The 27730-nt window shown below is 40.0% G+C and overlaps 2 protein-coding genes across 2 annotated transcripts in view; one reads left to right on the top strand and one right to left on the bottom strand.

Moving 5' to 3' along the window:
- The window catches only part of LOC135219961 (protein pigeon-like), a 198669-nt gene that overhangs the window by 126412 nt on the left and 44527 nt on the right, over nucleotides 1-27730 (top strand).
- The window catches only part of LOC135220080 (protein pigeon-like), a 33463-nt gene continuing 22659 nt past the window's right edge, over nucleotides 16927-27730 (bottom strand). The window contains exons 6-12 of the mRNA XM_064257401.1: nucleotides 26327-26533; nucleotides 22366-22536; nucleotides 20481-20582; nucleotides 19454-19536; nucleotides 19056-19270; nucleotides 17294-17515; nucleotides 16927-17074 (exon numbers count right to left, since the gene is read on the bottom strand). Coding sequence (XP_064113471.1) covers nucleotides 16959-17074; nucleotides 17294-17515; nucleotides 19056-19270; nucleotides 19454-19536; nucleotides 20481-20582; nucleotides 22366-22536; nucleotides 26327-26533 — 1116 coding nt within the window. The 3' untranslated portion in view covers nucleotides 16927-16958. The remainder of the gene's footprint in view (nucleotides 17075-17293; nucleotides 17516-19055; nucleotides 19271-19453; nucleotides 19537-20480; nucleotides 20583-22365; nucleotides 22537-26326; nucleotides 26534-27730) is intronic.

The raw sequence follows: 27730 nt of genomic DNA, 5'->3' as shown, positions 1-27730 counted from the left end.
CAGTAATTCAAGCATCCGTAGGATAAACACAGTATGGAAGATCTGAGAAAAGGGATTTTGACGTAATGGAAAATCTATTTCTGGGCGATTGGCTCGTGTCGCCAGCGAAATATCCTTTAATCTATTATTTCTAGGGTAAATGTACTAGACACAATACCAAGGAATAAATAAAATAAAGAAAAAGGTCAGTATAACTGACATCGCTCATCAGCCCCCTCCCAGGAGGGTGTCGGTATGAACACTAGGCGAGTGAGACCACAACCACGAGCCAATTGCCAATAGAAATCTCCCACTACCAAATCCCTCCAAGAGGGGAGCCGACCCACAGGGTGAGCAGCTCGTACTACTACTACTCCATCCCATGCTGTCGACTGCTGCGCCCCTGGTGGCCATCCTGAAGTTAGCAGACAATCTTGGCGAAGGGATGGGTAGGGTGGGATTTCGCTGGCGACACGAGCCAATCGCCCAGAAATAGATTTTTCCTTACGTCAAAATCCCTTTTCTGGGCTCAGCTCGTGTCGCTGCGCGAAATCGTACCAGAGAAATAGCACAAGATTGTAAACAAAAGTAATAAATTAAAATAATCATAGGTCCCAAATAAAATAAAGAAAAAATTAATAAAGAATATAATTGCTAAAAAGATACAAATACACAGTGATACAAAGTAATAATATGCTTAAATTACCCTTAATTCTAAACATGTTTCTTAACATAAGGTAATTTACATATGTACAGAGGTAAATTGGCTACATGTAACCGAAAGGTATCTGTGTAAAGGCATGTATCAAAATATAATAGCAATTCAAACAATCAAATTAATCAACAATGATAATATATATATATAAGGAATGTATATGACTTAATATACAAAACCCGTAACCATTATAATTGAGATGTATCCCCTAGCATAAAAATAAGGGGGTAACATCCATGAGATCAATATGCATAATCATCTGTGAGTGTCCCTAGCACAAAAATAAGGGGCACTCACTAGCTTATTAAAAAGCAGCTAAGGCACAAGGTGAATATAAATGAACACTGTAGGAATAGACGAACTGTTGGGAGAGGCAGGTAGAAAGGAGGACTGAATCTTCTACTACAAATTAACTAGAGTCAGGGGAAACTATGTTTCCCGCTGCTACTGCTGAAAATTTCAGAGCTTCCAAGGACTTAAGGTAATGGCGTTTGAACACTGTCGGCGATTTCCATCCGGTATATTTTTTCAACTCATCAAAGTTCATGTGTTGGAAATAATTAATTGAGGTGGCTACTGCCCTGACATCATGTGCTTTTGGGAAAGAGTCAGGATTGGCTTGTTTGATAAAGTACAGGATTTGTTGCCTGATGCCTTTAATGGATAAAGTTCCACCTTTTTCCCTCTTAAAGAGGGGCCCCGATGAGGATGAGGAGGTCCTGGATAGAAAGGCTCGTAAGGCTGAAACTGGACAAAGGGATACATCTTGTGGAAGAGGTAAAACTTTCCAAGGTTCCCACCTCATCAAAGGATCTTCATTTTTTGCCAAAAAGCTACGTTCCGGAGAAAGTAGTACTTCCCCTGCGGGAAGGAATTGAATATGATCCGGATCCCTGGACAAAGCCGACAGTTCTGAAATTCTTGCTCCTGAAGCCAAGCTTAATAAAAATAGGGTTTTCCTTAGGAGCATCATAAACGAGCATGTGTCATTATCGGTTTCGGAAGCCAGTTTTAGAACATCGTTTAAGAACCATGAAACTGACGTAGGCCTCACAGAAGGCCTAAGTCTAGCACATGCCTTAGGAATAGACGAGGAAGTAGGTATCCGTCAAGTCTATGTTAAATCCAAATTGAAATATCTTTTTCAAGGCTGACTTGTTTGTCGTAATCGTGCTAGCTGCTAAACCTTTTTCAAATAAGGATCTGAAGAAGGATATAGCTGAATTAACTGTCATGATTCTGATATCTGATTCTCTCAGGAAGGTTGCTAACTTTTTGACAGCAGCATCATACTGCTTCAAAGTTGAATCCCTTTTATCGGATTCCAAGAAGAGAATATTCTGAGGGTCAATATTCGCATCTCTTTTAGCTGCAAACTTCATGAAATCCATAAAGTTAGGGTTTTGAGAATCCCTGAGGAAGCGAACACAGTCTTCGTTTGTACTGACTGGGAGAGCTTGGGACTGGGGATCCGAAGGGGACGAAGGCCCAGTTCCAGAACTCAGGGGTACCAATTGCTCTTCGGCCAGTCTGGGGCTACTAGAGCACTTGACCCTTGAATGTCCTGAGTTTTGTCTAATACGTTTCATAAGGAGATTCACTGGAGGGAAGACGTAAATCTTCCCCCAGTTGTTCCAGTCTAGAGCTAGGGCGTCCGTGGCGTAAGCCAGAGGGTCCAGGTTGGGGGCTACATAACACGGTAGTTTGTGGTTCGCTTGGGATGCGAATAGGTCCACCTGAAAGCCCTGGGGACTCTTTGAAGGATCCATTGGAACGAACTTTCGTCTAGTGACCATTCCGACTCTAGGGGTACTGATCGGGATAGGGCGTCTGCTATGACGTTTCTGACTCCAGCTATGTGGGTGGAGGAAAGATGCCAACTGAATTTGTCTGCCAGGGAGAAGATGGCTATCATGACGTGATTTAGATGACGTGACTTGGAGCCTCCTCTGTTTATGCAATGTACTACCACTGCGCTGTCCAGGACTAGCTTTATGTGGGAGTACTTTGGTGGGAGTAACCTTTTCAGAGTCAAGAATACTGCCATTGCCTCCAGTACGTTTATGTGAAACTGACGGAACTGAGGTGACCAAATCCCTTGAACCTTTTTGACTTGGGAGTACCCTCCCCAGCCGCTTAATGACGCGTCTGTGTGGATGGTGATCCCTGGTGGAGGGAACTGAAGGGGTACTGACACTGATAGATTCTTGACTTGCCCACTGTCGAAGCCGATTCTTTAGAATCAGAGGCACTGAGGATAGCTTGTCCCTGGACCTGACATTTGCTCGTGAGCGCCAGATCCTGGTTAGGTCTTTTAATTTGGCTTTCATCAAGATGTTCGTTACTGATGCAAACTGGAGAGAGCCGAGGATCCTTTCCTGAGCTCTCCTGGATGCCAGTTTGTGACTCAGAAATTGCTTGACTGACTTCGCTATTTCTTTCCTCTTGGTGGATGGAATCGACAGAGTGTGTGAGGATAGATTCCATTGAATGCCTAGCCACTGAAAGTTTGACTCTGGAGTGAGTCTCGACTTGGATTTGTTTATCTTGAATCCTAGATATTCTAGGAACTGGATCACTTTCAGTGTGGCCTTGTTGCATTCTTCGACTGATGGGGCCCAGATCAACCAATCGTCGAGATACGCCACTACCATAATCCCTTGCGCTCTGAGCTGTTGCACTACTACTTCCGCTAGCTTCGTGAACACCCTGGGTGCCACGTTGAGCCCGAATGGAACTACCTTGAAGGAGAATGTCTGGTCTCCTATCTTGAATCCCAGATATGGACGGAAGTGTCTTGCAATAGGGATATGATAGTAGGCGTCTGTAAGATCGATAGAGGTGGTGACGGCCCCACGGGGAAGTCAAGGTCCGCACCTGTGAGATCGTGAGCATCTTGAACTTGTCGCAGCGGATGGCTAAGTTTAAGCGGGACAAGTCTAAGATTACTCTTCTTTTGTTTGAGCCTTTCTTTGGCACGCTGAACAAGCGACCTTGAAATTTTAAATTTTAACCTCTTGACTTTGGCTATAGCTCCTTTCTGAAGGAGGTCCTCTGCGTATTCTCGTTCAATTCTTTGGAAGAAGTTGACGGAAAGGTCTGGCTGGAGGGTGGGGGGGTTCGTCAACCAGCTCAACCCAGCCCTTTGACACTATGCTCTGCGCCCACTGGCTGAAGTTCCACCGGTGGCGAAAGTGAAACAGCCTCCCTCCTACCTGAAGTTCTTCATTGGTTCTTGTAACCACCTCGGCCTCCTCTGAAGTGCTTTCCCCTATTGAAGGGGTCTCCCGATCCTCTTCCACGAAAGGACCGCTTACCTCTGCCTCCCTTGCCCGAGCGGTCATACTTCTGAGAAGCTTGACTCTCGAAGGCTTGATTGTAAGCTGGAGAGATGGCATATGAGGTGGAGGTTGAGGCTGAGGGGATATCACATAAATAGGTTGTGATTGACCTTTAGACGTGGAGGGTTGGGCTGTCTGCACTAACGGCACAGCTGGAACTTGCTGGGGAAAGCGCGGTTGTTTCTTTTGGTAAGGTTGGAAACGTCTGGGTTTCCTTTGTCCCTTACCTTTAGGTGTCAGGTCTTGCCTCCTTCTAGCCGTAAGACCCCAACGGTCTTTAAGGCTCTGGTTCAACCTCGTAGCCTCTGCCTGTACTTCCTTAACCATGGCCTCTGGGAAGAGATCTGCGCCCCAAATGTTGGAAGAGAGTAACCTATTCGGTTCGTGACGAATGGTTGCCTCTAGCAGGACATGCTTCCTACAATTCGTTCTAGCAGTGGCAAACTCGAACATATCTGACTGCACCGTTTGAGTCAGGGCTTTGGTCATAAGCTTAAAAATTGGTTCTGAACCATAAGCCATGGTTGCTACCTCAGACATAGCCATCGAGTTGATTGATCTGGCTAGTCGTGATTTTGAGTCAAATTCAGCCTGAATAAGACTATCTGGGAGCCTGGGTAGCTTTTCGCCAAACTGCTCCATAGCACAGCCAGGTTTGAGTTTGCCAGCTGAGAATGTATTTGGCAAGTCTTCCCACAATTCTCCGATTGAAGGCAGCAATGGAGATGTGGGATCTGCTTCTTTCAACTGAGGCATGGGTTCCCCCTTCTGAGCTGCTGAGATGGTCGACCTTGCTATCTTGGTTAGAACGGGAGCGGGAGGGGGTACTTTCATCCATTGTGAAAATGGTAAAGGGACTTTTAAATGGTTGTACTTTGGTGTTAGAACAATCCATGTCCTCTAAAACATCTGAGCCATTCTCGCTGAGCCTGGTCTCTAGAATAGAGGACTGTCTCCTTTGGTACCCTATCGTCCCGAACCATAGCCGAAGGCGTGAGCCTTGCGTAGCCTATAAAAGGAGGCTGTAAGCCTTCCGGGTAGAACTCGAAGTCCTCTATTCTTCGAGTTCCGAACTCCGGTATGGAGATAAGACCATCCTGGAAGGGGGCATATGACGCTACTCTCCAAGGATTGTTCATGAGAAAGCGGCAGCGAGTCATACGGGGGAAGCTGAGATCCACTAGTGTTGGAGGTTGAGGGAGAGGCTAGAGGGGCTTCTCTTAGACGGCTATAATAGAATCCTGAGAAGTGATTCTGTCCGATAGGCGAGATATCATTTGTTCCATACTACTCTTAAGGGTACCCACTAGATCGCCCACCTGTTGCAACAGGCCAGCATTGGAGTCCAAAGCCGGAGCTGCTGCGGAGGTGGAGGGTAGGCTCTGAATAGGAACCAAAGGTAGCGGAACTGGTGATACTGCCGGGGTACGAGATCTCTACCTTGGGTTTCTTTTTTACTTTTCGAGGACTTAGAGCCGGAGCTAGAGCCTTTAGACCTGTCTGGGCCGGGATTACGAGCCGGAGACTTACGCGAGGAAGAAGACGAGGACGTCTTCTTCGAAGACGATGACGTCTTAGTCAAGGTCATTATTTTAGACTTGATCTTAGGCCTAACCGAAGCCTCAGGAGGAGTATACAGTTCATCAGCCGTAAAGCCTTGGAAGGATGGAGAAGTTGCAGGAGTAGAAGAGACAGTCAGACTCAAGGGAGACCCTTGGGTATACCTGCATTACTTACCTCGACCAACAGGTCGTCTATACCTACCATAGGTTCAACATTAATATCCAGGGTAGCGACATCCGTGGAGATATCCTGGTCTTGTTCAGTTAAAGAGGCCGCCAGCTGTTGTTGGATGAAGGCAATAGACGGGTCCGCATCTACCGGGTCGACGTACCCCGTCGCCCTGCCTCCGGGAAAGATGAGCAATGCCAGACGCTTCTCAAGAATGTAGGGCTGACCCTTGGCGGCGTTCTTGCCAAAACCTCCGACCAGGCCCGCAGGGTAGCCAGTGCTGTATCTCTTACTGCCGGAGCCTGTAAGAGAGGAAGTATTTAGACTTAAGAATCACTTAGAACTAAAACCTTAGAGTATAACTTAACTAGATGTCTTAAGTTAATAAATGATGGAAACTTAAGTACTAAAAGAAGCGAAGCAGCTACTGGAGGTGGAATACTTACGCCTTCCAAAAGCTGGCTCACCAGATCGTAACATATGGTACACGTTTCATGGTACCAGACCTGGATGTCACCGTGCGGAGTCGCGCATGGAGCATGGGACCGGCAAACTTCATGTCCACAGGGGTCCTGAAGTGTAGCGGAACATCCCGGATGCTCACAGTTGGTGGCCTGTAAGTGGGAAGACACATGAGTATCTTAGAGGGATAACACTTACAGACTAAAAGGCAAAAGAACTCCGTTACATGCCGGAGCTCGGAAAAAATTTGGGCATAACCCCTCCCTGCATTGCCTGAATAGGCTATAATCCCGGAAAGATCCGGTACAATATAGGGAGGGGGGGGGATTGGTTTAAGATAATTAAGATAACTTAAAAATAACTTAAACCTAAGCACAAGCGAACCGGACTAGGTCCAGTTGAAGCGGAGTGTAGTAACTCAGCTAACGGTAAGGTTAGTAGAGACCTGCTGTATGCCCCTGTCCAACTATGGTTGGACTATCTCCTTCCGCTGGATACCAGAACTCCGGTAGGGAGGAGCTCTAGTAAGGAGGGAAGGGCGAGAGGACATACGTGCTCGAGCTAACTCGGAGCGACAAGGCAGTGACGGAGGGGGGGGAAGGCCAGGGCCCCCCCACAACGTACCACCCGGCCGGACCGAGAAGCGGAGAGGTCGGATCCAGTCTGGGTCTGTCCGACTCCCTAGCCCCTCCGGTGGAGGGGAGAGGGGGAGGCAGGCTCGGGTATGTGAGGCGAGCAAGGACAGACCGACCCACCCCCGCCCGACTCTATGAAAGAGCGGGGTAGGGGGAAAGGTGACTGGGCAGGCGTCTGGCCGACCCGTGATCACACAGTGACCACGAGGCGATAACTGGGATACGGTAACCCAACCTAGGCTAACCAACTGATCAGAGAGAAGCTATCGGGAAGCAACCTGAACTGAAAAGCGGTAGTCTAAAGGCCCATAGGCCAAAAACCAACTGATCAGAGAGAAGCTATGTGGAAGCAACCGAACTGATCAGCGGTAAATAGGCTCTGCGAGCCGGGACCTAGGCTAAGCCAGACGCCAAACTAACCTAATAAAGACAAAATACACAAATAAATAAAATAAAAATGAAAGAAAGAAGGTAAAAAAGCAGGAGAAAAAATCCAGGAGTGTACGACTAACCCGAAGGCAGGTCTACCACTCAAAGCTAGTCAGGGGCCGACACAAAGGACCCCGACTAGGGTCTGGATAGAAAAAAGCCTACAAAAGGTGATAAACATGCATGCATGACAACCTGAGTAGACCTTAATAACGTGGATAATCAAAATAGAGCGTAAATGAAGGGGGGGAAGTTCCAGGTATGGAAGACCAAGAACGCGCCCATCACGAGGCAGGACCATGCCGCCATGCTTCCGACCCCGAGAACGTATTTATACCTAAAAAACGGCAAATACTGTCTCAGGGACGGAAAAAACGCACTAACCGTAAATACTGAGTACTTAACTTAGCTGCTGCAATAGCTGAACGCTCCATTATCGAAAATCCGAAGAAAGGGCACAAAAAACACAGAGAGAAAAATAGCACTCGTGACTCGTGCGAGCTAACGAAAAAGGATGGCCACCAGGGGCGCAGCAGTCGACAGCATGGGATGGAGTAGTAGTAGTACGAGCTGCTCACCCTGTGGGTCGGCTCCCCTCTTGGAGGGATTTGGTAGTGGGAGATTTCTATTGGCAATTGGCTCGTGGTTGTGGTCTCACTCGCCTAGTGTTCATACCGACACCCTCCTGGAGGGTGAGCGAGTCAGTTATACTGACCTTTTTCTTTATTTTATTTATTCTCTGGTATGTGTTAGTACATTTACCCTAGAAATAATAGATTAAAGGATATTTCGCGCAGCGACACGAGCTGAGCCCAGAAAAACCAAGATCTGTCCTCTGTATCTGCAAAGGAAGCTGTATCAATAAGTGCAATTGTGCTTAAGTGTTCAATCAAAAGTCACCCAGCAACCACTGGAGTCATTCTAATTAAAATGAACATTAAAATATGACAAACTGTGATAAGAGATTTTGTTCAACAACATGTTTTGATAATTTTATGTCCTCAATAAATTTGCACTCCTGAATATACTTCTTGAATACTGTTTATTAAACTAATATGTATTTTATTTTACAACTATTCTTGAATATAATGAGAGACTTCTTTTTACTACCTAAATTTTAATAAAGACCACTGATAAATTTTTCTGTCATTGCTTTGTCTTAAGTCTCATGCTGGATGACTTTAATAATCAAAATATTTACAATATTCAGTTTCTACTAGCACAAACTCTGAGCAGTCTCCTTACTGGTAGAGACCCTAACTGTAGTTTCTACTGATAAGAATCAAATCAAGTGTTCCTTGTGATTAAAAATAAAAGTGCAGACCACTTTCCAGTAGAACTACAGCTTCTCTTGAACTTATCATCAACACCTATAACACTCAATAATGACTGTACCACAGTTTTCTAGTATAAAAACTTAAAAGATATGTAGTACTAAGTACTTTGACATTGCAGCACCTCAATACTTTATGGATAGGATTGCAGCTTCCAAATGAGTAGATCACATAATTTCTAAGAAGCAGACACTAAAAGGAATACTGGAAGTTCTTTATGTATTTGTACATAACTTATGAAGCATGGGCATACAGGATATTTCCTTGCAAAGATCTAAACTTTATGTACTGTACCATGTTATGGACATCTCCATGCCTGAACCACAGCCATGGATCCCATGAAAGACAAAGACTTCCCATAAACCAGGCAGATTGGCTTGTAAAATTGTTTGTGTGCCTGGCAGGAATGAAAGATACAAAAGAATTCCCTGAACCTGGACCAAGGTTAAGAAGAACACCGACAGAGCAAGTGGAAATGACTGCAGTCTCAGGCAAGTAACTTGGCTGGATTTGTGTGCTTGGCAGATTCGACTAACAGAAGAGATTGACATCACTGCAATCCTGAGACTGCAACTTGGCTGGGGTCATGTGTCTGGCAAAGACATCAAACCAAACATGCAAGCATGACCTGCATCCTGTGAGTGATACTAATTACTTACAAAAGAAGCAGACATGGTTGCGTTGCAGGTTAGGCTTGAGCACAGCCCGGGTCACCTGCCAGATGGAAACATCAGGCATGTCTGGTGAACATGACTAAGGTTCCATGACTGAAGGATAGATTTCCCACGCCAAGATTTATAACTCATATCAATAGCACTAGTGATAGAGATCTTCTCATGAAATAGAACTTGTATTGGTGTTATGGGCTTCTGTAAACTATACTAAACGTAAACTTTAGTTAAGACAGCAGGGTCCTTGATAGCAACATGAATAACCTTGCAAGAAACTACTACTGTTCACTTGAGAACTTTTGCATTGCAGATTAGAGCCATGGAAAAAAATGTGCCATCATCAGTGTGGTCATGCATGACTGGGACTTAGCTAATCAAAACCCAAAGTAGTAATGAGATTCCAGATAACTGCTAAACTTGAAGGCAGGCATACTCATGGCTCCATTATTTTCATCACTCTCTAGTGTAGAATGACTTCATTCAGTCATTCATGTTATTTGTCCCTACACAGCAAATACAATTACATATAAATCTGAGTGTAAAATGGGATTACAGATCCTTTAATGTTTTTTAGAGGGCTCTGACCTAAAATTATAGGGTCTTGTGTTCCTAGCAAATCTCAATTTCATAAGCTTTGAGTCATATCCTTGGATTCTAATCAACTAATTCCAAGGTTGTTCCTTCCTTCGGTACTGCATTGCTAACTACTAAAATACTATTTGGACTATTGCAGTAAACAATGGTTTATTTTAAAAAATAATTAGCATAGCTTTCCTAGAAACAAAGCAAATTTTTAAAAATATAAAGGATTCATTTATATTAGATGTTCCATCTCCCAGTCCCAATAATTGCTTGCATCTTTAGCCTAGAATACAATGGAAGTGGATTTCTTACCTGTCTGGAACTAATACAGTGAGGATATCCAGCCAACAAGTCATCTTTTTTTTCTCTCTCTCTCCTTTTAAATGGGTAAAAATACTTCAATGATTTGTGAATGTGGGCTGAAGTAAAATGATAGGATTTTATCATAAAATTTGTTTTAATTTCAAGAAAAATTCTGGGATGAATATAGTAACTACTTCATTGTTTCTTTATCAAATCTACTAATTACTTTTCATGTTTCTAGCTGAACTAGCTCAATGTTTAACTTTACACCCTTCCTGCTTGCTAAGATGGAAATGTAAAAAAAGTTGATATAAAGCAAGTGCTTTTCCTGCAACCTGTCCAACAATGCTTCCATAAGTTTCCCAACTCTCTATCATTTCTAACACACTTATTAGTAGGTTTGGTGTTGAGGGTTAAAAAATACACCTGCAGTAATAATGTACTTCTTACACAACTACTGCAGGTCATCACAGCATAACCTGTTCTAGAATATCTGGATGGATGGGTTCATGGGGTGCAAACAGTTAAGCATATCTTAGTTTTACCAGACCACTGAGCTGATTAACAGCTCTCCTAGGGCTGGCGCGAAGGATTAGATATTTTTATGTGACTAAGAACCAATTGGTTACCTAGCAACGGGACCTACAGCTTCTTGTGGGATCCGAACCACATTATGTCGAGAAATGAATTCCTATAACCAGAAACAAATTCCTCTGGTTCCACGTTGGCCGAGCCAAGAATCGAACTTCGGACCACCGGGTTGGTAGCCAAGCGCGAAATGCACTCAGCCAACGTGGAACTTCTCATGGGGTGCAAATTAGTTCTTGGAAAGCTGGAGCGAAAGGACCCAAAACAGAAGCTTTCTCAAAGAATAAGTTTACCTAGCAACATGAAGCGTCTAAAAAGTTCTAATACTCTTCTGGTAGTATCCACATCTACAAGAAATAGACAGACACCTGTGGAAATTTATTTATCATGCCTTGGCAGCCAAGCCTTTCCCTCCTTTGTCTTGGACAAATTTCCATATAAATAATGGATTATGACCACTGGGGATGTGGTTCGCTGTGGTTATGGCGCTCGCCAGATAACTGCAGCGCTGGATTTACCCAACTGACCTTTGCTCCACTTCACTTGATTTTGATGTCAATCATTAAGGCACAAGAACTAACATGAAACTTTCTGTACACCAATAAGTTTAATCCCAAGAATGCAAGATGCTGTTGTGAATAGCAACTTTCATGAGAGAGCTTTATCTGATAATGCACATGTAACGATTCATCAAATATAATCTTACCATGGTGACATTTTTCAACAATGTTTTGCGACTTTTTTTTGGCCATCTGAAAGTAAGAAAAAAATGTCTTCTTCATTTCCTCTTTCTACTTATTCTGAGTAATTACTGCCAAGAGTAGGGGGTTTCTCAAGTATTTTCTAAGGTGAGGATATAACAAATATTGCCAAAGACATACATGAATACGAGTTACAAAGAGTTACAAGGAGTAGGAAGTCTCAAAGACTTGTTAGTCTATCCATGGAGACATTATGTGCTCACTTATCTCTAAAAGCAGGTTTTACTGTTCATTCATAGCGTCTTAATGATTTTGTAGAGCTTCCTTTTAAAACTCTTCCACACTGTTGCTGTTGACAACTGGTGGCAGTTTACGCCATGTGTCACATATCTTGAATGTGAAGTCCCTGCAATGACATGTGTTGCATCTCTTCAGCTCTAGCTACCATCTAAGTAGAGTATATCCATTGCTCTACTACTATTGTAAATACTAAACATGTTATGGAAAAACTCCAAGAGGTTTGATAAGCAGGATCTGTTTTGCCTGAAGCCTTGTTGACTGTTTAACAACAGGTCGTTTCTGCCCGAAGCCTTGTTGACCATTTCACAACAGGTCATTTCTATCTATGTGATCCACAATTTGATCTGCAACTATGGACTCAAAAATGTTACAAGGGACTCATGTTATAGGGTCCGAACAGGACCGAAAGTACTTGGCTATCTCGCTTTTTCATTTTTTCCTTGGTGGCAAAAAACCTTTATTTATATATACATATATATATATATATATATATATATATATATATATATATATATATATATATATATATATATATATATATATATATATATATATATATATATATATATATAGATATAGATATATGTAGATATAGATATATATATATATATATATATATATATATATATATATATATATATATATATATATATAAATATATATATATATATATACATGTGTGTGTGAGTATTTTATATAATATATATATATATTATATATATATATATAATATATATATATATATATATATATATATATATATATATATATATCATAATATATATATTAATATTAATATATATAAATATATATATATATATATATATATATATCTATATATATATATATATTATATATATATATATAAAAGAGAGAGAGTATAGAGAAGATAGAGAGAGACGAGAGAGCGAGAGAGAGAAGAGGAGGGAGGAAGAAGGAGAGGAGTTGTTAAATCTAAGATGGCTAGCTTTCAAAGCAGAATAGACTTACAAAACTAGAATTGTTTAGCTAGAAGCTGAGGCCAAAGGAATTATAATCAGCAATGGTTGACTTTTCAGTCAAAAAAGGCTCCAAATTAAAGATAACTGTTGAGAGGCATATATTGAAATGCAATCTATTTCTGCTTTCATGCAAGTTCCCACTCTATGTAGATATCTGGCTTTTACTTTTAAATGTCATTGGGGTTAGACGATGCAGGGCGCAGCACAACTGCAACTAAAAGAATCCACCCTACCAACACCACGATCCTCTTCCCTAAAGGATCTCCTGGCTGCCTTCAGGCACACACGTTGTCGAGGCCGAGAAGCAGCAGAAGAAGCCATAATACAAGCACACACACACACACACACAGAAACGCAAGCGAAAACGGGCAATGAACTGGGTAAAAGGCTGAGAAAGGGCAACCACAACTCTCGCCCAGGCAGTTAGGAAAAAGACTGAATGCTGTGGCATGGGTGCATGGTCCTTGACCACTTTTCACCCGATATACACACGCATTACCAGATCTCACAAGATTTCTTGCTTTTCATCTGCGATTTAACCGAATCCAGCTAGGCGCTAGAAAATTATCCCATTGTTAAGACTGAAGGTGTGTTTGCGTATGAACAAAATCCAATTATGAAGGCAGACCACTTGGAGGAATCCAATGCATACTTCTACAATCTGGTCTAGTACCGTAAAACTGAAAGATATCTAGAAAGGTTTAATTTACAGTAATAAGGTTGTGCAGCAAGGGAATGGTAGCAAATTTGTTTGCAATAGCTAAAACAAAATAAAGCATAACACTTCTGATATCAGACAAGGAAACATAATGAAATATATTAAAAATAACACCAATAAGGATTACTAAAACACTATCAACTCCATACCCTGTTACTGATGCCAATAACAACAGGTAAACTGATTTTATCGACGGTGAAAAAATGAGGGGATGACGTGAAAAAAATGGGGCACCAAAATCAGATCACGCAGAAGCCTAGCAATGAAAGATCTCTGTGATGTACCGAATAAGGTTGCTTCGTAGTGTAGTAGGATATTCATCAAGAAGTACAGTGGTACCTCGGCTCACAAACAGTCCTGTTCACAAATAAATCGAGTTACGAACCAGATGTTCAAACAACTTTGTTCTGGTTCACGAACTGTGCTTCAAGCCACAAACACACAAACATCCCCAGAAAGGGTTCTTTGGAAGCATGGAAGCACCAAATGCTTTTTCAAGTTTTTTTTACTGTTACTCAGTCTTTTTAATGTTAATTATTTACTCTTTTACTGAAGAAATAATATATTGAAAGAGGAATATAGTATTACTTGTTGTGTAAATGCATACAGCCAAAAACAGCTGATTTGCTATGAACAACCGAATCCGATAACAACAGCGGTTTGCTTGCATCTCAACCATTGTGTGATAGTAAAAAGTTACAGTTATGTTACAAATAACGTAAGTACGTATAGTAGGACTGATATATCTTTATATTACTATAACCTTATTCACTATGGAGAAAAGATCGGCTAGGGCATATACTGCTAAACTTAAGCTGCAAGTTGTAGCTGAAGCTGAGGAAAAAAGGTTCATCTGCTAACGACTATTATCATGTATTGGCAATATGGATGAAACTCCCACAAACTTTGGTATAGTACATCAAACTCGACCATAAACAAAATTTAAGAGAAATGTGATTTAATCAAAACTATTTGGCATGAAAGAACACATTTTACTGTTTTCACTCTGACGAAAGATAAATATGTAAAGCTCGTAGGACATATTCTGATGAAATCAAGTGAAAATATCGAATGTAATCTGTTGATTTTTTTTTACACAAAACATGGCCTGAATGCCATCTACTAACAAAAAAAAACTAAATTTTGTTCACATCAATACATATTCAAGTGATACTACAACTTGAAAACACTTCATTTAATATAAATAACCTTGTCCTATATCAATAGATTATCTAGAGATTCCTTTCTGCTAACAAGAAGCAAGAAAATTGCTCTGATTTGAGTTCAGTACAGCAAAATAAACTTACCTCACAATCACCCTCAGCTGATTTCAAAACCAAAACATTGATTGCTTTTTTATTTTATAATACAAAATAGTAATATGAAAATACATACAATATTACAGCTAGTTGTCGACTTACGACCTATGTGAGTTACAACTGATCGACTTTACGACCCCCACAACTAAAACTACTGGGAAGCGACTTGAGCAAGAAAGAATGGTGTCCAGCTGAACAGTTTTTCCCTAGCTCCCGCCTCTCCAAACATGCGGCTCACTTTTCGAGCTGCTAATGACTATTATCATGCATCAGCAACAAGGATATAACTCCAGTAAATTTATGCCATTAAACACAACTGTAGATAAAATTGAGAGAGAATAATTTTAATCAAAACTTCAGGTCTTGAAAAACACATTTGACTATTGTTTTCACGCGGCTAAAAGGTCAGTAACGTAACTAACAATAAAGCTTGTACTACAAAGAAATCAAGTAAAAATAAAAACGGAATCACGTAATATTTTTACACAATAATCATGCCCACAATGCAATCTGTTAATGAAAAAAAACAATTTAGTTCACGAGACGTATTACATTCATATTTTGACTTAAAAACACGTCGTATAATGAAAACTTTCCTTGTCTCATATAAGTAAAGTATCTAGATATTTTATGCTAACTAAATGCAAGACAATTCGCTCCGAATTGAGTTAAATACGGTGCACTAAGCTTGTATTTGCCATCAGCTGATTTCCAAACCAAAACATTGACCACTTTGTTGGTATTTTATGATACAATAATATGAGAATACATACAATAATATTGGATACAGTAATGTATAACTTCTTAAAAGATTCACAGAAATGATGCATATTCATTGTGTTTTTATTTCATAAATATGCATAGCCGTCAGCAGCCTAACATAGCTCAATTAGGTATGCCAATGTTGGTCCGAATCTGATTCCCGTTTAGTGCACATTTTTTTTTTCTACTGATATATCATAGTTAGGCTACTGTATTTGTATATATACGATATATGTACGTACCATGATAACATCATCATTGTATACACGAGGCTAACTTGTTAAATGTTATTCAATTTCTCTTTGTACTGAATTATCATAAGCCAGTGTGCATTGAACCTAGAGAATTAGCTGAAATTAATAATTACTTTGCCATATATGTATAAAGTATGCTGTGTGGTGTAGGCTAGGCTACCCTATATGTAAAGATGATAGTACTGGTTACCCTAGTGTAGGCTAGGCTAGTATAATATTCTTATGGTAAATTAACATAGGACTACTTGCATCCAAATCGATTTACGACCAGGTGGTCGTAACCAATTGTGGTATCAAGTCCACAACTACCTGTATTGGATGCAGTGAAGTAAAGCATAACTTTGTGCCAGAAAACCATAAAAAATGGAAAAGTAGTGTTTCTGAGGTTTGGTTTGAAAGAATTGTTTGCTTTTATATTATTTTAAATGGGGAAAGTTAATTCAGGTTACGCATTTTTCGAGTCACGCACAGCGTCTTTAGACGAATTAAGTTTGTGAACCGAGGTACCTCTGAATATATAAAAATTCTTTTTTTCTGGTCAGTAATTTGAATCCCTGTAAGCAAGCAGTGCACAGGCCACAACATCACAGCCAAAATAAGAGGTATGTTACTGTATGAGCAAAGTAAAATCATGACCTCAACACTACATGACTGAGAATTATTAAAGTATATTTCATTACCTAGGAGTAAGATCGTCATTTTACAATAGTAGTACTCAAATGTGTTTAATAATGCAATAATGCAAAACAAACTATATTTCAAGTGCCTTTATTCATAATTAGAAATTTCCTCACAAAGCTGAGAAATCAATTACATGTACCTTCTTACCTGAGAAATCTAAGCTGGTAAAATGAGTTTTATCCTATTTCTCACCTTAACAGGACTGTAAAATTATTCTATCGTATTCATGCACTGTTTATTCTCTTTCGGGAAAAGTAATTTGTCTGATCACAAAAAGAAAATATCTACCAAACTAAATTTAGGTTCTGAATCATGAGCTATTTCTTTCCAATAATTTTTTTTTGAAGTGTATTGACAAAATTAATTATTGTACATACTACATATTTTAAATCAAAACAAAACATCTCTAAATATATTCTGGATGTTAATTTTATCCAAAGACAATATAATATCTAATAAAAAAAAATGCCAAACTGTAGCATTTGAACTACCTTACCTTTAGCAGTTAGCAGGTCTAAGAAAGTGTCAAATGGAGACAAACGATCAGCTGTTGGAAAAGCAGTCAGACCTGAAAATGATTCAAAGGGTTTTATGATTTCTATTTCCTATGAACTTTGCAAATAAATCTAAAGATTCTCAATTCCTTGAGAATAAAAATATTACTACAAGAGCAATTGTCATGAAAGTCATAATTCTCTTTATATGCAAGAATTTATTGAATAAATTAACCTTTTTGTAACAAGACATTATACAAATCTTGATCTTTTTCAGATGCTTTATATTTCACCTTTATTCTGAAGATGTTGAGCACTAATCCTGCCAGACTGAGTAGGGGTACGAGGTTGCCCTGGCCCTTCTCCGGCTAAAATAGACGCAGCATGTAATCTTGATCGCAGTATCAGAGACATTGGATGCTGCCAGTACTGCAATGCCCTCAGACTTCGAACAACTGGTACAGACGATACAATCTCTAGCTTTCGTTCCACATTTTTGGGTAAGTCATCCAAGTCTGAGAAAAATACAATATTTTAAAGATTACTGTCGTATCTATATCACTCGACAATTTTTTGAACAAATGAAAATCTACTCTCCACTGCAGCTGTTTTTATTATTTATCACTATCCTTAAATTATCACTACAAGCAGTCCACGGTTATCGGCAGGGGTTCCGTTCCCATGGGTGTGCCGATAAGCGAAAACCACCATTAACTGAAACTCGCCAATTTATGGCGCCATAATGGCACTTATGGCGCTGATAACCAGTTATTGGCGCCATAAGCACCCTTAGGGCGCACCATAAGAACTCCTATGGCACCGATACCTGGAACTCAGCCCGTTATGGCAGCACAAATTGCTGATTTTAGCACCATAAAACCAGATCGCCAATAACTGAGTCCCCGGTTATCAGTGGTCTCGGTTAATGGCAATCTGGTTTTGCCATAAAATCAGCGATTTATGGCGCCATAACGGGACGACTTTCGGTTATCGGATAATATAGAGTTATGGCATACACCTAACAGAGGCACCATTGACCGGTTATTGCCGCCATTAACCATAAGCACCATAAATTGCCAAGTTTCAGTTAATGGCAGTTTTCACTTATCAGTACCCTGCCAATAACGGAACCGGGAACTGCTCGTACCATATTATGTGACTTGCAATTGTAATTTTGTAAAAGAACAGAAAATTATTAGAAATAACATGAATAACCCGCTACAATTATAGCTGATATTCTTACAAGTGTCTTGGAAAAGAGCCCCCACCAGGGTTGGGAATATCCACTTTCAACTTCCTGTGGTAGGTACAAAACATTTATGAGAATTTTTTTTTTATACGTTGAGTATTTGCTTGTCTTCCTCTTTCCACTGACATGTTTTCTTAAACTGGCTAACATTAGATCTTTACAATGTTCTGACATCAGAACTTACAAAATATAAGAAAAGCAGCGTATTCAATCTTCTGTTAAAAGAAGAAAAAAAACTAAAGGAATTACAGAGAAGTTAGCTACAGTTCTGACAGTTAATTGGTAGTTATCCCACTATATCAAAACTAAAAGAAAGTTAAGTTATTCAACTTACTTGTGGATAAAAATAAACACTAACATAGAATAAAAAGAATGGAAATTCTTGGCCACAGAATAGAAAATTGATGAAACCCCATGAGGTAGGGCTTATTACTACAGACAGATACTGACTATGCTTATTACCTAAGAACTGAAGGTCCAGTTGCTCTCATGCAATTACAGCCACTATTCACTGTATTTACTTCAGAGGGACTATACCAGATGGTTACAGGACCATCAAAAGGGCTAAGTTACAGATTCTCTGTGAACAAATACTATTCTAGAAATGACATCCAAAAGTGCCGAATGCTAGCCAGTTTTCTCTATACATAATTGTTTCCAAAGTTATGGAATTTTTAAAGATAAATGTGAGCCATTATCATTATCTGTTCTGGGTAAGGTCAGAGTCAGATAACAATCCCCTAGTTCAGTAAGAAGCTAAAAGAATTGAAACGCTTAATACTGTGTTGGAACATTATAACACTCACCATAAATAATTTCTCTTAGTACATCAACATTCAGCTGGAGAACACCTCTTCTGACATACTGCATGAAGACATGATGAGGTAAACATCTGTAAGCAAGATATGACAAGAAAGAGTTGTAGCCTTGTGGGAGTGGATAAGCCACAGCTTCCGTAGCGGAATGATAACGCTCTAGGAGAGTGAAGAGACGATTGGCAACAGCTTCATCCAGCTGCTCTCTGAAACAAACAAACAGGACATCTAATGATATCTAAAGATTGCACAATTCTGGCTTTCATACTCTCAGTTCTACATTTAAGATTAATTTCACGAAAGAAATTTATTACAATGTGAAGCAGACTAAGAAGAATATGTAAGAAGTATAACAAATTTAAAGTAATTTATTCCATTACTTTACTTACATAAAACTGAAGCCTTTTTCACCCTTTTCTGTAGGTATCAAGGTCTGTGATGAACAGAGAATTGAACATAATCGACGAGACACCTGAAATTGACAGGTAGATTTTAAAATCTTCATGAAAATGCAACATATCAGCTGAATAATAAGATTTCCCTTAATGATATAATTTCAAATTAGTACTACAGGCAGTCCCCAGTTATCGGCAGGGGTTTTGTTCTCAGCGTGGTGCTGATGAGTGAAAACTGCCATTAACCGAAACTCAGTGATTTATGGCGCCGGATTTGGTTAATGGCACAGATAACCGGTTAATGGCATCTCTGTTGGGTATGTTATGATGCCGTAATTCTATTATCACCATCTTACTGCGCCGATAACCAAAACTCAGCCAGTTATGGCGCTATAAATCGCTGATTTTATGGTGCTAGATAAGCACCATAAAACCGGATCGCCATTAACCAAGTCTGCTGACAACCAGGGAGTGCCTGTGTTTCCTTTGGGGATAAGGCAGTCCCCGGGTTACAACGGGTTCAGCTTATGATGTTCCGAGGTTAAGGCGCTTTTAAATTATATTCATCAGAAATTATTTCCAGGGTTACAACGCCTACAACGCTCATCTGGCAGAAGAAATATGACACCAAAAATGCAAAATAATCAGTATTTGAAGGTTTTTTTGTGAAAAATGCAATAAAAATGCAGTTTACACAGTTGTGAATGCACCCAAAGCATCAAAAGTAAGGTTTTCTTAGGATTTTTTACGATGTTCCGGTTTACGACGATTTTCGGCTTACGACGCGTCTCAAGAACGGAACCCCCGTCGTAACTTGGGGACTGCCTGTATATTGTATATTCTCCAGCTTAGATCTTTATTCCGACTGTGGATGGACAGGAATCATAAATTGTCAGGCCTGGGCTAAAACTGGGCATAGATTCTGGCCATCACACTACTCTGCATCTCAAATAAGGCCTCTTCTATAATTCATCAAAAGCAAGTTATTCGCAGTAACAACAACACATTTCATTATTCCTACCTGAAGTTGTGCGCAAACATATTTACTGGCGACCGCATGCACTCGCATTGGAGATTCATGTGGAAAATGCTTTAAACAGTACATACTTAGTTCTCTTAAAGTCTGGAAAAGAAAATATCTCAATTAGTACAATTGGACCATGAGTTAAAAAATAAGATTCAAATATATATATATTTATATAATTTCATTTTGTACTTCAAAACACCAAAAATTAGTGTTCATTTCTGTCATGTCAACTAACATACCATATTTGTTGGCATATAAAACTGTCACAGCAACTTATCAGAAAGGAACATTGAGAATAAAAATACTATATGTATGTACATACTATATATGTATAGTATACAGTGGAAGCGTATTGCTGAGAGTAGTTTTAATGTACCGTATATTTCGGCGTATAAGTCGACCCCCCAATTATGAGTAAATTTGTATGATTTTAACTAATATCGGGTATATTAGTCGACCTATAAAATGTGAGGCCAACCGTACGCTCAAAATAAGCAGCAGGGTAAAACGTATATAAAATAACCTGAATGTAATTACGGTACATATGTTGCTCTACTTACCATAAGAAATACAGGAAATATACTCGGTATATTAACAAATCTGTGTAATATATAAAAGATGAATACCGGCAAATATGATTAGAAATGACGAAACGAAAGATACGTTACTCGAGTGTAATGTAAACAAACAAAGCGCTAACTAATGCTGCATAACAGCCTACGTATATATGTATGTACAAACTGCCACTCAAGTTAATATTTTGATTGGGTTGTTAAAACGACGTCCCGGTATTTTATTATGTTGGAAAATTCCTTGACCATTGGTTCTTCTATGTCATAAGCAGGCTCATTTGAGGGAAAACGAACCTGCAGTTGATTCACCAGATTTAAACTGGGATCCTTATGCTGAAACCGTGAATGATAATTTGTTTGATGAATTGTTTAATTCAAGTAACGATGACTCAAGTAATTTTGAAGGATTTTAAATACATATTTACTATTACATACAAATTTTTTTTATTTCATAAAGTGATAAATAAAGATTTCATACCATAAGTGTTTTTGAACAATACCCCGGTAAATACAAAACTGTCAGAGTGAACGCATCCTTCTCAATTACTGTACTACAAATGGCTACGCAATGTTTACGCTTGCTGTGCGATTAGTGCGATTAGGGTTTCTTCAAGTTGCTTAGATTTTTTTCATTTTATTTAAGGTAATGGATGTTCTAATGTATTATTATTGTCGTATTACAGTGTGAAATGTTTTTAATACTGGTATTTACATACATAGTTACCTCAACAAGGCTGTCATTGTTAATAGCCAACTGTAAAGCCTGGATTCCTGTACCGATATGCCAAAATAATAAAGATTCACTTTTTGTTACTGTTAGATAAGTCGACCCCCTAATTTTGGCATGATTTTTGGGGGCTAAAGGGTCGACTTATACGCCGAAATATACGGTATATTCGTCTACCATCTGATACATAAACGTGTGAGCATGTATGTATGTGCATATCAACGCAAAGATTTGGTTTACGATGTTAGGAACTATTTAACAATATAAAACTGAAAAATAGGTACTAATAGTGTTAATTGATAATGAATAACAAAATGACAGTTCAGGATTTATGTATGGCATTTTGGGATTTCTCTCATGCAAGGGAAAATTCCAATTCAACTGGCAATAACTCGAAGTTGCAGGTTACAAAGGATTTTACTGTAGTCGAAAAACAAATTCAAGCTGGAGGATGAAGTAACAAGAAATTCCTTGTATATTCAAGTGCGAATTTAATCAAATCTGATGAACTGCATACCATTCATAAGGCTGAATTGAATTTTGCGTAAAGATTCAATAAAATGAATACAGTTTTTCATACCACTGAGAGAAGGTGCTCTAATTTTGATGAAGTTGTGTTTTCTGCTTCATTGAAGGGGAGAGGGTCAAACATGAGATGAGCCAAAGTGATACCCAAGGAAGTGATGGTGAGGCCACCAACAAGAGGACTTGCAGGAGACACAGGAGTGCTACCTCTAGACAGAGCTTCAGGCTGTTGAATAACGAAGCAAATTAATAAAGAAACAATTTGCAGTAGTACTCAAAATATAGGTTAAATCCAACAAATATTCTGGTTATGGAAGAATTAATTCTATAATCACCATATACTACATTACCTGCTGACTTCATGAAAGTTCCCTACATACAAACATAGAACAGGATTACCTGTACTATACTGTATAACCCTTGTTATTTCCCAGGATTAGTTTCTGACCCCAATTTACAAAGAAGTTAGCTTTCAGTTGGTCTGCATTTCCTTTATAACCTAGCTGTGGGCCATAAAGAACATTTTGTTTTCCTTGTTTAAATTCTTATTATACATAACAGTTGTGTAGCACACATATTGCCAACAGTATCTAACTAAATGTAGAGATAAGTACATTTCACTAACACTAAATTGTGACCTCTTCAGCCAACTTATACAATGTGGTAAGTAGAGTAAATTTAAAGTAATAAAATTATGAACAAACACTGGACTTGAAAACTTGAATGATCACATCTCAAAAGATTCATAGGCCAGAATTTACTTAGGAGGAGGATTATCAGCAACTCAAATAATCTTACTAGTAAAACTGAGTTGGGTTTTACATCTTTTGACCTTTCATCGTTCTCACTAATTCAACCACATATCTACAGTACATAATATCATTAATATTTCCTGTACACTTTGGTCTGGCCAAAATTACAACAATTAGAGAACAGATTACATATAATTAAATTCCAGCTGGGGACCTTGGGTGGTCATAGTAGTCAGGTCCACGAAGGCTAAATACAAAAACTGAATGTAGCAAAACTCTGTACGTACTGATATGTACAGTAATAATGAAAAAAAGACATCTAATACCAATAATCATAGAAATATTATATCAATGACAGATTCTGCAGATGACACTGCAAAACTGGGGATTAAGTCATTTTGGGAACAAACACCTCATTTTCCCATCTTTTCCACAATTTAGATCTTCTTGCCTCACTGAATATCGTTCACCTTACAGTGGTTTTGAATTATCCAGGCGGTTTCCTGTGAACATCTGCATGGCAGAGTGGTAGCGAAGCGTGTTTGTGAGGCATCTTAGAATGTCATTGTGAAAAACAGTGATACATTTCATGGTCTCTCAGGTATAGCTCGTCCAAAGGGAACACCCATATATACCACCTACTGTAGCAGTACGAGAGGAAGAGCAGCACTTTCATATCTCAGTGACAGAAGGCAAACCTCCTGGCAATCATGTTGTTATTGCACATGGCTCTGTTCTATGTCTGCCTTATCTTTTAGGCTGCCTGTGATAATGTGACCCAAATATGGAAATTCGTGCACAAATTCCAGCCAATGATTTCCAAGGAAAATCTGTGGTTTTACAATATGCTAAAGCAATCTCAGAAGCAGCAACATGCACTAGGTCTTTGTTTCATTGAATAAGATATCAAAATCCTCTGCATGTTGGCAGCAAGTGTCAATGAGTTGCTTGAGACCTTGCATTGATGGGGAAATCAAAACCATATCATCAGTGTAACAGAGGTTGTTTATACTTAATTGTTTCGTTGACAGTGCATCCTATTGGGAGTGAGTTCAGTTTGATATTCAGGACATCTGTGTATGTATTAAACAGGTATGGAGAGAGAATGACCCTTGGCAGAGGCCCGTTTAAGGTGTCGAAGGTGTACGACAATACATTACCCCATCTGACACAGAATTGTTGTGTGGTGAACCAGCAATATAAAATGCCAATTAATATAGAGGTGATCCTTGTTTTTGCAGCTTCAGGTAGTTCACTCTGTCACATGCTTTTCTCACATCTCCAAAACACAGAAAAACAGGAGAGGCTGATAATAGGTAATAGTTCAGCAATTCTTTCAGTATGTAGATGAAAGTGTTGTTTGAGTGGTTTGCTTTAAATCCAAACTGGCTGTCAGAGGTGTTTGAAAGGGTTGAAGTCTCACTAGAAGAACAGACTCCAGTATCTTTGACACGATCATATATAACTGAAGTTATATAACTTCACAGGTTAAGTAGCAGTGACTGAGGATGGAAGATGACAGTTGGGAAAAGAATTCTGCTGGAGACCCCTCTGACCTGAAGAGACCAGTGACACCTTGTGATGAGTCCCAAAATACCTGTAAAACTGTTCTCACACGAGTTTTAAGTGTAAGAAGCCATCAGATGTTTGACAGGACCCAAAAACTCACTGGAAGCCATATCAACAGGCCTGCACAGACCAAACCTGAAGTGCAATATCCATTGTTCTAGCCAGCAAGGCTGGTTGCAGAAGAATATGGAGGAAGATAAATTTTCAAGGACACAGCAACAAATCTAACAAAGGAAATCTCTGGGTCTGTAACTCGGCTACGGACATCTCTGCAGAGAAGGACAATCCCATGTAGCAAGACACCAAAACAACAGAGGTACAGGGCTCTCTGTAGAAGTGAAAGTCCTCATTGCCAGCTTATAAAAGACCCTGACCCTTCAGGACTGCAGGAAGGAGACGGAGGAAGTGTTGTCAACAAGGATTTCCCAATGAGACAGTCACCACTCAAGGCCAGCCATGCCTCCTGTGCGCGTGCTGTAGCATCGCGAAGGTCCAGCAGGTACTGAAGGAGAGCGCATGTCAGAACATCTCTGAGAGGAGTCTCTACTGCCTCTCTGAGAGTCACTGCTGGTTCTCAAAGGTGTGTCAAGAGGAGTCCAAGGACCCTGTCCAGGGATAATGCGAAGCTGTAGGGCCCGCATCCCCGAAGGCAGGCAGATAGGAGGACGAACCTGGCCAGCATCGAGAGGAGCCTCCACAGGGGAGGGCTCCGGAGGCTGCAACGCAGAGGGAAGGGCATCATTCTTGACAGGACAGGTGGTTGAAGCTGACTCCTCTGAAGAGACTTAAGGAGGGAGACGCAGCCCCAGAAGAGAGCGCTGTTTGACGGCAGGCCAGGAAGTCCCAACGAAGGCCACAAAACACGAAGGGCATCATCAACATGAACTGAAAGGCAAGGCACATCCTTAGAAGGGTCAGGCCTTCCTGTTTCACCACAGAGGTTAATTCATTGCTCTTATGCGCCTCACTCCCGGAGGAATGGGTCGCTTGGTCTTCATGGAAGAACTCGAAGGCGAAGAATCCCTCTTCCTCTTTTTACTTCGCCTCCGATATACTCAACCCACTTGGCAGGCGACCAGGTACGACACTCCTTACAGGGGGATGCCGATGTACAGGAATGCCTTCACCAAGGACAAAGTGAGTGAGGGTCTCTGTCAATCCTGCTCATGAAAGTCCCACACCTCTGACCAGGGACACCAGGGCAGGAACGCATAACCACCTCATCAGTCATACTCGCATTTACCTAAAAAAAGAAAAAGAATGTGATAAATATTTCAACAAGACAGTGAGCGAAAGAGAGAGATCTTTCCTCGCTGCCGGCTGTAATCAAAGTGACTACTCAGTGAGCCAGTGGGAAGGCGGTGCTTCCACACCACAGGGCAGGTAACTACCGGCCCAGTAGTTAACTACCTCAGTATAAAAGAATGCATTAGCCGGTAGTTTCAGCTGAGCTGCAATCTATCCTAAGTAAAGGACAGAAGGTTTGTATACGGTGTAGGAACAAACAGACTTTCCATAGTAATGACTGATGTGAGACAATTCAACAGAAACTGCAATGATACTCAAAACATTAACTGGACTTTCATTACAACAGCATCCCTTAAGATGAAAGAAGTCTAAACTTGAATTAATAAAACACTAATAGTACAGTAGCCTATAAAAAATAACTCCAAAGGGTTAAATAAAATTACACACCTTGTATGAGTCTAATGAAACCATCAGCTTGTCAACAACATCTGTAAGACTAAAGCGATTGTGGTGCCTGCGGCTAGTGTGCTCCCAAAGCTTTGTCCAAGTGTCAGAAAGTGATCTCACAACCCGTTCTCGTGGTGACAGCAGCATGATGCATGCATTTTCTAGGAAGCAGTAGGATATTCTAACATTTTCTTCAACGGGCGATTCCTGTAAATATAAAAAGACTTTGAAGTAATAGGTTTACAAACATTTCAAGTAGAGAATACCTTTCATGTAGAGCCGAACAGTTGAACAAATGCAGTTAGTATATTGATAGCCATAGGGTGGTTCTAGTGAGAGTGGAGAAACCACCATTCCTGTCATCTGGTTGCTTTAGGGATTTAAAGGTGTGGTAGAGGTGGGATATAATACAATAAAAGGGTCTAGTATGTATACCAGGGAAAAACACAAATAACTTTTTAAAAACTTATTTGCTTATGGGATAACAAACTGATACCTTTTAAGGGGAAACTTACTCTTTAAATGGAAGGTTATCCCAAAAGTGTTTGTGGAAACATTTAATCAAGAAGAAAATATTCTTGGGTTCGAGAGAAGTCCACAAAAAACATTCTTCTCGGGGACCCCTACATACGTACATGGTGAGGAGGCTAGAAAAGTAAAGCCCTATGTTGCAACCCCTAAAAGTTGGGGAAAGCACTTTCCAGGAATCATGGCACTCCCCATAGGGAATGACAAGTTGCCAGGCAGCATACCCTAACTATTCCTTGGTAATGGGATCTGGAAACCAAAAGAATCCAAACTGAATCATACAAAAGAGAGGGTTTGGGTAAGTTCTGTCATGTTATCTGCCACCTTGTAGAGTGAAGATGTATTCTATACTAAATAGAATTGCTTGTTTGTTGTGCAATTACCTTTACCTCAACTGAAGTTCAGCATGTACTCCAACCTAATTGGTGCTCCAAGAGGTAAGGGAGGGATCCATACACACCATACCCATACCCATACTGTCCAAAAGGAGTTAGTGATTACGCATAACCTGTTGAGCAGCCACTACAGGTCCTAAGGAGGTTTCCAAAGACTTGTTAGCAATGCCACTCACACAGAATGAGGTAAAAGTGGTTTATCCATGCCAGATGGCCTCCCTCATTACTCAGGAAACTGAGAAGTGCTTAAGGAAGGCAAGGGACAGGGAGATGCCCTTGACTCTGTGAGCTCTTAAATGAGATGGGAGAAAAGACACATTTGGAGAAACCCTATAAACTCACTGAATGACCTAATGAAGACAGAGGCTAGTGTTCTTAGACCTCTCATTACGTTAGCCAATACTGATGAAGTCTTCTACATTCCTGTCTCATTGTATGCATACTTTTTAAGCTCAGACCAGGAACAGAAGCATCTCATATA

This window comes from Macrobrachium nipponense, chromosome 1 (assembly GCF_015104395.2).
Source record: "Macrobrachium nipponense isolate FS-2020 chromosome 1, ASM1510439v2, whole genome shotgun sequence".
Taxonomy (NCBI): domain Eukaryota; kingdom Metazoa; phylum Arthropoda; class Malacostraca; order Decapoda; family Palaemonidae; genus Macrobrachium; species Macrobrachium nipponense.
Note: the sequence above shows the minus strand (reverse complement) of the source record. Positions and strands in the feature narration are given on the sequence as shown.